The 13,269-nt window shown below is 41.4% G+C and overlaps 2 protein-coding genes across 5 annotated transcripts in view; one reads left to right on the forward strand and one right to left on the reverse strand.

Moving 5' to 3' along the window:
* Positions 1 to 340: 340 nt before the first annotated feature.
* On the reverse strand, positions 341 to 12,846 carry LOC117350307 (60S ribosomal protein L5-like). Its single transcript, XM_033924550.1, has 8 exons — positions 12,718 to 12,846; positions 10,355 to 10,424; positions 6,299 to 6,414; positions 4,476 to 4,610; positions 4,124 to 4,326; positions 1,318 to 1,495; positions 917 to 1,005; positions 341 to 511 (listed from the first exon to the last, which is right to left on the reverse strand). Exons 1-8 carry the CDS (start codon positions 12,718 to 12,720, stop codon positions 412 to 414), a joined length of 894 nt encoding a protein of 297 aa, XP_033780441.1. The 5' UTR covers positions 12,721 to 12,846; the 3' UTR covers positions 341 to 411.
* Positions 7,352 to 13,269, forward strand: part of DAXX (death domain associated protein) — a 38,510-nt gene continuing 32,592 nt past the window's right edge. For 2 of the 4 annotated variants that reach the window (XM_033924541.1, XM_033924544.1), the window contains exon 1: positions 12,991 to 13,209. The gene's annotated coding sequence lies outside the window, so the exon portion shown is untranslated. Of the gene's footprint in view, positions 7,832 to 12,990; positions 13,210 to 13,269 lie in introns of those variants that run through there. The other 2 variants (XM_033924542.1, XM_033924543.1) reach the window with 2 other exon arrangements.

The following is a 13,269-nucleotide window of genomic DNA, read 5'->3' on the forward strand; positions in this document are numbered from 1 at the left end:
TAGGGGCCCTGCTGGGTTGTGATGGTCATTCACTTCCTAGCTCCGTTAAGATAGGTAAGAGGGGCTGGTCTCGGAAGAATTACATTAGCCTAGAATGGGTTGTACCTAGAGGGTATGGGTGTAATTATGTGTTATGGTGAAATATTCTTATATCCTTTTCCTTTCAGGACAAAGCTGGCCAGTTGTAGGCATATGAGAATACATCTCATCTTTATACTAGATACTGGGAGAAAGTCACTAACTTTTCCACTTAAGAAGTACAGTTGCACTGTTTTCCTACTTGCTATCAAACTTCCAGACTTACTATACTTTAATTACCACCTCAACCAAAAAATAAAAGTCCAGAAGCAGTCTTGATTTTATTTTTTCTCTCTCTCTCTTATTTTAATGTTTTGGTTACAGAATAAATAGCTAGTTCTCAGCCTGTGCTTGGAGAGCACGTAGAAAGCTTGCCTTCTTCTGGGCAACACGATCCTTTCGCTGGGCTTGGGACAGCTTGGCTCTGTTCCACCTATAACAAAGAGAAAATAACACAGCTCAGGCTCGGGATGGAAAGACCCTGTAATGATTTAGCATCCGTGGCAGTCCAGTGTTGAAAGCTGGGTGTTATGTTCATCAACCAGCAGATAGACACAACCCATAGGTTCTGGATGGGTCGGGTGCAACTAAAGGAAGGAAAATTAGCGGGTAGTTAAGATATACTGCTGTACAATTCAAAACCAGGAGAAAGCGTTAAGGGGACAGAACGCAGGGTCAACTAGCCCTGGAGGTAGTCAATAAATGCCAAAACAAATACGTTTTTGGAATTGCTTTGAACTTAGTAAGGGGAGCACTCGTAGCAAAGGGAGGAAAAAAAATCACAGTTTCTCTTACTACATTGAACTGTCTCTCTTAGGGTTACCCTGAAGCCACTCACCGTTTGCACTGCACTTCTTTCTGGGGCTTCTTTTGTGGGACAGGATCATGGCGGATACTGGAATGTGCTTTTTGGTACATTGGCTCCAGCTGTAATAAAAAAATAACAGGTGAAAGATCTGACCAAGAGAATCAGACTATTCAGAAGCTCAAACAGGTGGTTTAGGTTTCTAGTCTGGTAGTGCTATAGAAATAATTTTGAGGTATCAGGCAAAGTGATGAGAATAAGGCAGGAGACACCTCAGCTGAGAGTACAAGAAGCACCATTAAGTGGAAGAGTAGGCACAGCAGGATTCCCATTCCACTGCTGCCCTTCAGCCATGCCTCTGGTACAAACTTCAATTGGAAGTCTTGGGCTACTCCTGAAAAAGACATCTGTCAAGGACTTAGCTAAAGTCGTACCGAGTCAGCAGTAATGCCATGTTTAATGTACTGTGAGAACTGCTTCTTGAAGGTGTCTTCATCTTCCTCGGCCAACTCTTTCATATAATGGGCCACGTTTTGGCCATAGATGTAGCTGTGGTGCACCTCGGCCTTGAACTCCTTGCTCTCGGCATCGTAGCCAGGGAAGCGCTTGGTGCTGTAAAAAGAACATGGGCAGATTAGGTTCTGCTAATTTTATTTCCTTCAGGTCCTGCAGTGAGCGAACGAGAAACAAACACACTTATTTGAAACGTGAGAATTTTGTTATGCTGTAGCACAACAGAAAGGAAACCAGCAAGTTGGAATGCCATCTCAACTCCTACCTCTGCAGTGAACTCTTCTGTAACTGATCTAGCTAAAGGTGCTGGAGCTTCTTAAGGAAATAAAATTAGCAGGTCAAATACTCTGATATATGTACTCCTACCAGTAGATTGAGGCTGAGAATTACTAGCTTGAACTAATTATAAACAGCCTGTGCAGGCTGGCTCCAGCAGAAACAAAGTTGCTATCCCGTGTAGTTCAAGTCTGTGAGGCAAGAATATTTTTTTTAAAAAATAGCTTCAGGATTGCACCTGCCACCTCGCATCTCCACTCCCCCTGAGTGATCTGACACAACTAGCGTGATTGGTTTTCTTTATTTTTTCTTCAGTGGGCAGTTGTTGGGCCAAGCATTCAAGCTCTTCCTCTGGAGAAGAGGCTGCCACTAAGGCTCCACCACCTCCACCTGCTGGAGACTGAGAACAGACTGATCTCAAGAGAACTGCGATAACCTATTTATACTACTCATACAGATCAGTTTGCTGTCTGTCTCCACCTGCTGGCAGAGGAGTGTAAACCCATCTGTCTGGGTTGGTCTGGAGGGGATGCTAAAAAAAATTCAGGTTACTGAGGGGAGGTAGAGCTGGACTACCTGAGGTAGCAGGTCTGGCCAACAGAATCTCACCCCATGTCCATTTTTTTTTAATGTGTGTATTTGGCTTAAGGCTCTCTCAACCATACAACTACTTAAAGCAGGGGTTTCTTCACAACTCACCACACCAACCCTGTACTGTATAGGAGCTCTCTTAGCTGCTGGAGATGGAAAAATACTGGCTTGTTGTGGACTGCATAGGATGCTTTACAAGGTAAAAAGCATTGAACTTGTAGTTTATTGGCTGGCAAGTGAGCGTAGACCCAAGTGTTTGGGTTGCTCTGGAAGGTCAATAAGGGAAACTCTCAAAACTAGACTCCACTTTCAACCCCTTCTGCACTAAAATCTTCTAATCTACTGTCCTTCCTGGGAAAATAAGAATTGTCAATTTCCTACAACACAGCTGCTAACTTGGGGTGGGCAATCAGTCCTTAAGGGCCACAGACAGGTCTCGTGATTATTCATTGTGGAAATCTTGAAAACCCAACTGGGTTGTGGCCCTCAGCCTTTAGTTGTCCACCCCTGCCCTGGAAGCTCGAGCTCTCCAAGTAGCTCTCCTTAACTATCAGAACCAGTAAAAGGTATTCATACGGGAAATGGAAGGTGTATCTTCAAACCTTTTTTTTTTTTTTTTTTTAATTTTTATTTATAAAATTTTCATTCTTACAATAAATAAATAGCATAATATTTAGTTTATAATAATTATATTTGTATGTACAATATCATATCATATATATTGAATCCCTTTCCCCTGTTATTTGTTTTTTCATTTTTCCTCATATTAATTTCTATATTTCCTTCCCTAACCCTATATTATTATTATCAATGTGTTAAGATATCTGATCTTTAGAATATTTTGTCAATGGATCCCATATTTTCTTAAAATTTTTTATATTTCCTTGTTGTAATGCTAATATTTTCTCCATTTTGTATATGTGACCTTTTGAGAAATTGCAATTATAAACATCAGTTGCAGCTGACAACATTCTGCGGTTGGGCACCAATGCCTATAGGGGGTTCTCTTTTAATATTCTTTAGTCATTTTTGAAACTTCAATTGTGCACAACAAATGATGCATTTACTTACATTATTATCATTACAGCACAATATACTTAAAAAAAGAAAGATAAGACTTATTTTCTCCCATCCCCTTCCAATTTAAAAACTCTTTAAGGAGTAGCCTGAAAACCTGGCTAATTGGGTTCAATTCTCACTAGAGCTCCTTATGATTTAACATGCTATAGCCCCAGGCATAAAATAAGTACATAATATATAAAACATAGGTGATATCAAGTTGCCTCTTCCCCTAGCAGCAGCCTTCTGGACAACTTGTAGAATTCTCTATCAAGGTGAGAACCATTGCTCTAGTACGGCCCGTGGAAGAATTGGGTGGAAATTGGACTAATTTTCCAATTAGAATTTGCAAAAAAGCACGGGGTGTTGATAAATTTCAAATGCATTAATTGTGTTCAAAATATATGGATATTCCATATTATGTTAATATTATTCACAACTTTATTTAATACTGAATCATAATTGTATACTTCGTGGTATTTCTTCAGCCTTGATCGACACAGTCAAATTGTGGCGTTGGAGGTAGCGCTGGCGCTGTGACTAATCTTTAAATTGAATCTGGAAGTTCGTTACTAGCCGTTAGTTAATTGCTAATAAGAATATTTGCCTTCTGCAAAGTGCTGAAGTACCCAATGTGGCCCTCGTGCCGAAAAGTTTTGAGACCCCTGCTCTAGGGAAAGTAGTTCCATGTGCAGCAGATATGTCCTCTTTGAAGGTTGGTCACTGTACCCAGGAATAGAAAAGAGCTGTATGTACAGGAGCCATAACCATCCTCCCAACCCCAAAGCAGAAATGACTTACCTATGAGGGATGACAAGTCCTCCATCCACAGCCCCTTTCAGAACACTAAACACACGATTGCCAGTAGTGGTTCTGGCCAGACCAGCGTCCAAGTAGCAGGAAAAGGCATTCGGCTGTCCTTCAATACTCTCCACGTTGAACTCGTCACCTGTGATCTCCACCTGCCCTTCATAAATCTTGTCTAGTCCAAACTTAGTGAGCAGCTGTACGAGAGAGAATAAACACACAATCTTGTTTCCAGAGCAACCCAAAAAGTGCAATCCTTAACCGTAAGTCTTAGAGATATCATGTCTGCTCCTTACTCCCCTCTCCCATGCATCGTCACACACACAAAAAGGTTTACGCAGCTCACCCTACGGGCCAGCAGGAGCCCGGTGCAGTATGCAGCTGCATAGTTGGTTAGCCCGACTTTCACGCCATATTTTGGGAGTTCATGAGAGTATGCGGCGCACACAATGACATCTCCCTCAATTTTGGCGTACGCTATCTGTGGGACAGAAGAGAATGTTAGGGTCAGCAGCATGAAAACCAACCATATTGAAAATAAGCATCACTGCCATATCCATATATTTTTAACTTTTTTCCCTTGTCAAACTATTAAAAAAAAAAAAAAAAATTGCAGGTAAAACCAACACAAGCAATATTACTTTAAAATGCCAAGCCTTCAACAGTGTCCAAAAATTCAAATAATCATTAGCACTTCTAAGATCCTCTGGACAATTATTCCAAAGGCCCAGAACAGGGTTCAGGGTTTAACTATCCCTCCTTTCCAGAAGGGCAATAGCATGTGTGAGACTGGAGTGAAATGTCCTCAACACATCAATAACATTTGTCAGGAGGTCACAAAACCACGTTGCATTTCTACTTCGGATATGAATTGAAAAATAGCGGAATATAAGATTACTGATTAGATTAGATTTCACTTTTAAACAAACCCCCCTTTTATGAAGCTGTGTTAGGGGTTTTTTTTAATCGCCGGCTACGGCGGTACAGGTTCTGACGCTCATAGGAATTCTATGAATGTCTGAGCTTTACTACCGCTACTGGCAATAAAAATTCATAAAAGGGGAGGGAAAGCTATCTTAAGAGAAATATACAACAGAAATCACCATCTAATAACAAGAGAATTTTCATAACAAAAATAAATACATAAAAACCAACCCTCACCCACCCTTTTACAAAATTGTAGTGTGGTTTTTAGCACCGGCTGTGGCAATAACAGCTCCAATGTTCGTAGGAATTCTATGATCGTTGGAACTGTTACCGCTGGAGCTAAAAACCGTACTATGGTTTTGTAAAGGGAGGAGGGGGGTCAGAGAACCGGTCACTGCAGTACCATCACAATCCTGACAAACCCGGTCTTCCCCCACCAACAAACATAAGATTTTTAATGCAGGTGGGGGCAAATATTGGGCTATTTCTGATTATCTGTGGTTTGACAACTCAAATGTAAGTATTTGGACCATCAAATCTGAGACCAGGAAAAGAGACCTCTGCCAATTTCTTTCCTTGTTGACAAAAAGACCAGCTTTCCTGACTTGTAGAATGTGTTTTAATTTTCAGAACATACATATTCTAGCACCAGGTACTGATAAAAAGTAAGTTGTTTCCAAATGTTCAATTCACATGAAAGCTCAATTTTAGGTTTTATGGATATTAAGTTCTTTTTATTTTGTTATCAACTTTGAACACTGAATTGAGCAGAATACAACATTTTTTAAATAACCGCTCACATAACATATGACAGGTAAAATGATAAACTGTTGCAAAAAGGGGTTTTCACTTCTGTTATCAATCGGCAGAGATAACTTGCCCCCACTGTAGCGCTTTTTTAATGCTGGCCCTGGTGGTTACAGCTCTGACGCTCATAGAATTCCTATGAGCGTCAGAGCTGTTGGGCTATAAACCACACTATGGTTTTATTTAAAAAAAAAAAAAAAAAGGCGGAGGGGTTGGAGAGCTAACGTTTCCCTTGTGACAGGCCTGTTTGAGGCAAAACACAGCAAAATTGTGCTACTACATAATACATATTGATAAATTCAAAAGTAATAAGCTTTTGAAAGCAGAAACCTTTCATTCTTGAACAGATGGATTTGTACATTAACCTGTCGGAGGGAAAAGGCAAGCACACATGCGTGTTCCGAGAGCTCAGTCACTGATCAGCACTGCACGCACCTGACTCACAATATCCCGGTTCGTGATGCGCACAATCAGACGATATTTTGGAGTGTTGTATTTATTCTTATCCTGAATCACCAGGCGCTTCCGGGCGTAGTAATCTGTCTTCCCCTCTGGAAAAATGATAGTCAAAAACATGCAACTTCTCCAATACAACGCAGGCAAGAAAAAGCACTGTCAAAACTAGAGAATGACACGGTGACAAAATTCATCACCGTTCCCGTCCCCGCGGATAACCGCGGGAAACCATCTTCATGTCATTCTTTAAAGAGAGAGGGAAGAATCAGAGTATGAATGGCCACAACCACTGACCCGTAAACTTTGCTTTAAAGAATGCTGATGTAGAAGGATTGAGGTTGAAATAGACACTAGAAAATGACATGGGATTATTTCCTGCGGTTATCCGCGGGGACGGGAACGGTGATGAATTTTGTCACCGTGTCATTGTCTAGTCAAAACCTCAAGCAGAGAATGTGGTGCAGTGGTTAAAGCTACAATCTCAACACCCTGGGTTGTGGGTTCAAACCCATGCTGCTCCTTGTGACCCTGGGCAAGTCAGTTAATCCCCCCCAAGTACATTAGATAGATTGTGAGCCCACCAGGAAATAAAAAAATACTTGAGTAACTGAATAAATTCACATAAACCATTCTGAGCTCCCCTGGGGCAACAGTATAGAAAATTGAATAAATATATTTCAAGTTACATGTTTGTTTATTTATTTTTGCTATCTTGCCCCATCGGGGGATCCTTCTAGGTGGGTCACAATCTAAACTTTAAATTTAAACATATCAAGGACAGTGGCCATTCCAATGACATGAATATCAGGACTAGAGGTGGCCTTTGTGGGCCCAACTCCAGTGGTGTGTAGGGGTGGTTCCTTCCTCACACACCTGAGGTTAGGCCTCTATGATGTCACAAAGCCTGAACCATCTTTTGCAAGAAGAAATCATCTTTGTAGCCTGCTGCCTGCCAGGTGCATTCTGGACTTGTTTACAAGAACTCTGTGTTTCTTCAGTCCAGGACATGTGCCCGGCTCAGCTCCTGAGAAAGTTGTAGGAGGAATGAGCTTCCATGATCGGTATGTCTCTCTCTTATCTACTGAGGCACCTCTCTAGAAGGCTGGTGCACGAAGATACAGAATGGCTACTAATTGGTGAAAGACTACTAATTGGGATTGTTTCTGGATTGGTCAGAGGGCGGTCATCTGATGAGAACTAAGGAGAAGGCACCTAATTATCATTATTCTGTGCTGAGGTGTAAGGGAACTTGGATCTTAGCATAGGATTCTCTGCACACCTTCCCTAATAATTAAGACCTGAGAAGTTACCTCTTGTGATTAGCTCTCTTCCAGGAAGTGAAGGAACAGGACCTTTTATCCAGACCTGGTGTTCATATCACTTAAGGAACTATTTCTGACAGACTGCAGTGAATAACAGACTCTTGCTGACCGGGAGAATTTCTACAAAGTGCTATGCTGAGAAAGGACGAATTCCCTCCCCCCTGATCGAAGTAGGCTTGGCCGAAGGATGGTGAGGAAGGAATCATATTTTTCTTATAAGCGGGGCTAGGTAGATCTCTGATTGGTTTTCAGGAAAGGAGTTGTTACTCTGGGTGATAAACTGTAATAGATTGCTGCTAATCAGGAATTATTATTATAAGGAATTATTTAGTGTGTAAGAAATAGTTATATTTGCTTACTTAGGGATTATATTTGCTTACTTATGGATTATTGTATAATAATTATGTAATGAGATATATGTAACAAATAATTAGTTATTTACTGCTGGCTTGTGAATTATATTTTTCTATTTCTATAATTTGCTTATTTTCTTATTTCTATATTTGCTTACTTAGGGATTATTGTGTAATAATTATGTAATGAGATATATGTAACAAATAATTAGTTATTATTTATTGCTGGCTTGTGAATTATATTTTTCTATTTCTATAATTTGCTTATTTCTATATTTGCTTACTTAGTTATATTTGCTTACTTAGGGATTATTGTGTAATAATTATGTAATGAGATATATGTAACAAATAATTAGTTATTATTTATTGCTGGCTTGTGAATTATATTTTTCTATTTCTATAATTTGCTTATTTCTATATTTGCTTACTTAGTTATATTTGCTTACTTAGGGATTATTGTGTAATAATTATGTAATGAGATATATGTAACAAATAATTAGTTATTATTTACTGCTGGCTTGTGAATTATATTTTTCTATTTCTATAATAAAATATTTCATATAACCCTGGTCTCTTTTGTATAAGTAGGCAATTATCCGAACCCTGGATAAGGTGTTTATGGTTTCCCTAGCAACTAAGATACACGTGACTTATTTGTTATGCTAATTAGTATACCCATAAATCTACCTACAGGTGTAGTAAGTGTGGGGGTGGCAGACCGCCTTGGGTGCTGTCTTGGTAGGGGTGCCGGTGCCTCTCTGTCTCAACGGCAGGCTCCCCCCTCTCGGTATCTCTTTAAATTTTTACAAACGCAAGCAACTTCTCTGGCCTGCTGCTTGTGCTGGCTCCCCTCAGCAATCACTTAAGGGTCATGGAGCCAGGAATTGACATCAGAGGGAAAGTCAATGCCTGCACGAACAGCAGCCTGGAGAACCAACTTGCACTGGCGAAGATTTAAAGAGGTATTGGGGGGAGGATGCCACCTACCCTTGCTATGCCACTTCCCAGCTCAGAACTCCTACTCCCCTAGGTCAGCCAAGGTTGGAGATACTGCTAGAAGGCAGGTTGGGAGTCACAATCATCATGCATGCCTAGTGGCTGTACTTATGGCTTAAGGCTGGCAGATTCTGGATGGAGTCCCAGTGTATGAACTCCAGTATGTTGGAAGAAGATTAGAAAAATGCTCAGAACATTAGAACCCAGTCTTGGTTCACAATAAGGCACAGACAAGCCACTGCGAGACCTACAACCTGGCTCATTGGCCCTGTGCTCTATGCCTACTGCTTGCAACACTGAGAAAAGACCCTGGCCAGAATGGAGCTGCTCTTTAAACTACAATATGGATAGACACTCAAGCATGGTCTGAACTACGCTGACTTGTAGCAAGAGCCACTTCCCTGGACCAGGAGTCACCCAAATAGGGAAACTTTAACATCTCAACAGTGAGACCTGGTACGGAAATCGTGTTATTTTCTCAAACACAACCAAATACAGATATTCTAAAGGTAATGTAAAGCTGCCATTGCCATATCTACAGCATCCTGAGGAAGAATCGAGAGTAATACCTTCATGAAAATGTAGGTGCAGACCTCCATGAGACCCCCAAAAAGTTATATTTTGAAGAGAGACACTGCTATTGAATTCTAGTTTCTAAACAATCGTATTTCTCCCTGTCAGCAAGAAACAATATGCTCTGTATGAGATTCATCTTTGCCCCAAAAAGCTGGCAAGCATCGGCTGACTATTACAACACTGATTATCTGCTAACAGTTTTGGATATTTTGGGACTTTCCAGAAGATGACTAACCCAAAACAAGAACAAGAAGATAAGCCCAGGCACCATTACTGCAGGATAAGATGTCCTACCAAAAGTTATCTAAACCACTAATGAAAGACAATGAAGCTCAGGAGGAGAGGGGGTCTGCTCTCAGAAATTATTGACCATGGTATTAAGAATGCATTGTCAGGGAAATAGAGAGGAGTCAGATTTTGATACTGGGGTGATATCATGCTTCAATATGGCTCAATAAAAATGCAGACTATACAATTAGTAGATATGATAAAAGAGTCAACCCAATAAAAGGTGAGTAAGTAATCTGTAACTAGGCTAGGCTACTGGTCTAAAAGTATATAAGTGGCATAGCAGCTGGCTTAATTTTAGGATGGAGCCATGTATCCATTGGCTCAATGTGCTGTACTTTGTTGTTCCATGAAAAGCTGACTTTTGTCTATTATTAATAAACAGCAATTTTGTTGTTGTGAGGTCAGTTTTATGGGAAGGTCTGCAGCCTCCCTTCTCAATCCATAAGCGAAACGTTTTGGGGTGGCTGTTTTCTCCTGACTGGGAACAGGGAGCTCACCTCTCCTCCTCCGGAACTTGACCTGATATCTCTTGAAGTAGGCTTTGTTTTTAACAACTTTCACAAACCCCTAAAAGCAAGTTAAATACAAAACACATAATTACAAATAAGAATACACAGGCTTTAAACATTGTTACATATAGTAGCCAAAATATGTCTCTCTCTAACTGCTCTTGGGTCCATATTGTTGCGTTTGGATTCCCTGCTGCCAGACATCCCCCAATAAACAGCCCCTAGCATTCTGATAGGGAACTAAGAGATAGACTGGAAGTTAAAGCATAACTTCAGTACTGTCTATCCTTATGTGCCAGTTCTGTACACTCAGCACTTCAGCACCATCAATACAGAGCAGATTTCTTGGAATACTACCCCTGAGAGGAAATTGCAGGACATGCTACTTTCCAAGTTTCTTTATACTTTGATATACCGTCTATTAAATAGCTATCTAAATGGTTTACAATGGAAAGAGTTTAAATAAATAAATAATAAAACATCTAAAATTTGAAATAAAATGAAGAAAATAATAAAAAGGGGGCATAACCAGACACTGGGAAGGAGAAATTAGGTAAGTTAATAAATACATCGAGATTGAAAATCAAAATAATAGGGAGGGGAAGATACATTATGGTAAGGCTTGTATCTATATCAGTATAGGCAGATAAAATAGACCATTTGTCAGTGTTTTTGGAATGTAATAAGTATTTTTTCGTTAAATGAGTTTCGTATCGATATGTTAAGCAAATCAAATTCCACCATTGCAAGAGTTAAAAATGATTTTTAAAGCAATGGATAGCAAAGAATCTAACCATAAGCACTGTTGCTGGTTTAGCATATGTTGGAAACACAGATTACAAAATAATATGTGGGGAGTGTATGGCACAGGGGTTAGAGTTACAGCCTCAGCACACTGAGGCTGTGGGTTCAAATCCTCAATGCTCCTTGTGACCCTGGGCAAGTCACTTAATCCTTTCATTGTCCCAGGTACACGAGGTAGAGTTTGAGCCCACCGGGACAGAGAGGGAAATATGATAAAGTACCTGAATGTAAAACCACTCTTAGGATATAAGTGGTATATAAATAATTAATTAAATAAATGGCTGTATAATAATAATAATAACTTTATTTTTCTATACCGCCATAGTCAGGCGACTTCTAGGCGGTTTACATTGTAAGAAGGCTGGACATTCAGCGAATAACAAAGGTCTTAGTACAGTACAATACTAATACAATACAATAAATCCACATATAATACAGTAGAGTGAGTCTAAATACAATACCATACAATAAGTTTAAATACAGTACCGAACAAAGAGTCTAAATGCAGTACAATAGTCTAAATGGTAAACTTACATATTAATTGGAGATCTAAGGGTAATGAGTGTCTGAAAGATTTAGAACATCCGTGAGAGGGGTCTTAGTGGGGGAGGGGACCGTTTTAGTCAATGAATTTAGCGAATAGGGTGGTTTTGATCGATTTGCGGAAAGTATTGTAAGTCATATTTGGTTCGTTTATGTGGGTTTTCAGCCAGGTTTGCTGTCTGTTCGCTTGGTACTTAAAGGTTCTGTCCAAGAAGGATTTGTATCTGCAGCCTGTAGTCTTTGGGTATGCAAAGATGTTTTTGTTTCTGGTCGTTCTTGTGGGGTTGTGTAGGGTGAAGTGAGTTTGTAGGTATGAAGGTGCTAGTCCCCAGGCTTGTTTGAAACAGGTGCAAGCGAATTTGAATAGAATTCGCGCTTCTATTGGAAGCCAGTGCAGCTTTTTGTAGTAGGGGCTGATGTGGTCGTTTTTTCTTAGTCCGAAAATTAGGCGAATGGCGGTGTTTTGTATTAATCTCAGTTTTATTATTGTTTTTTCAGTTGTCAAATCAAGGGCTCCTTGTATCAAGCCTCACAAGTGGGGTTAACGCGCGTGACTTTTCATCACACGTTAACCCTCGCGCTGGCTAAAAACTACCGACTGCTCAAGAGGAGGCGGTAGCGGCTAGTGGTTTAGCGCACAGTATTACGTGCATTAAACCGCTAGCGTGGCTTGATAAAAGGAGCCCTAAATCTTGAGCAAATAGTCCAGTATGACTGAACAAATTTAAATTCAAATAACATATGCTTTACTGTGCAAAACAGGATCGATATATCAAACATTCTTTGTGTAACCTCTATCACATTGTAGGCGAAATCCTCAGCTGTCAAGAATGTTACTGGCCCTTTAAGAGATCCCCGTCCGCTCAGTGGCGGCTCCGAGAGTCCGCGGCTTCAGCGTGCTTCTTCCGTAGCCATCCTCCTCGGGCCGGGCCCAGCCGGGGGCCACAGGCGGTCGTCTACACTCGGCCGCCTCTGCGCTTCCCAATATTATGCACGACACTCACCATCTCGGCGATTTCAACGCTATCTTTCCCGGGATCACTCAGGTAGCGATTTCAGCTGCGGGCCCGTGAGGGGCGGAAAAGGACCCCCCCACTTCCGGCCAGACCGGAAGTCGCCTCCCTCCGGGAGGTGCCATTTTTGCGTACGGTAGTGGCGCTAAACTGAGTTTGCGCAGACAACACGCTGACGTTCTACTATAGCGTTTACGCTCTTGGACGCCGAAGCCCAGTGGCTGATGACGTCACGGTCACGCCCACTCTCTTTCCCAAACCCGACCGTCCCCGTCACTGGTCAGCCGTTGTCACGTGCCAGAGCGGAGAGGGGGTGGCCGGCTCGCGCCGGGATGGATTTCCGGTCGCTTCCGCTCATGCGCGCTCGCTGTCGGCTAAGGCTTAGCTGGCGAAGGAGCGTGCGCGCGATAACGGCTTGACATCGCCGTTGGGCCTGGGAAACCGGAAGTGGACTGTGCGTGACGGCGACGACGGACGTAGCGGGTGAGCGGTGCAAACCTCCGTCCCCGGTCCTTGGCTTCCCGCCCTTTTCCAAATAATCCG

Source organism: Geotrypetes seraphini, chromosome 16 (assembly GCF_902459505.1).
Source record: "Geotrypetes seraphini chromosome 16, aGeoSer1.1, whole genome shotgun sequence".
NCBI classification, from domain to species: Eukaryota; Metazoa; Chordata; class Amphibia; order Gymnophiona; family Dermophiidae; genus Geotrypetes; species Geotrypetes seraphini.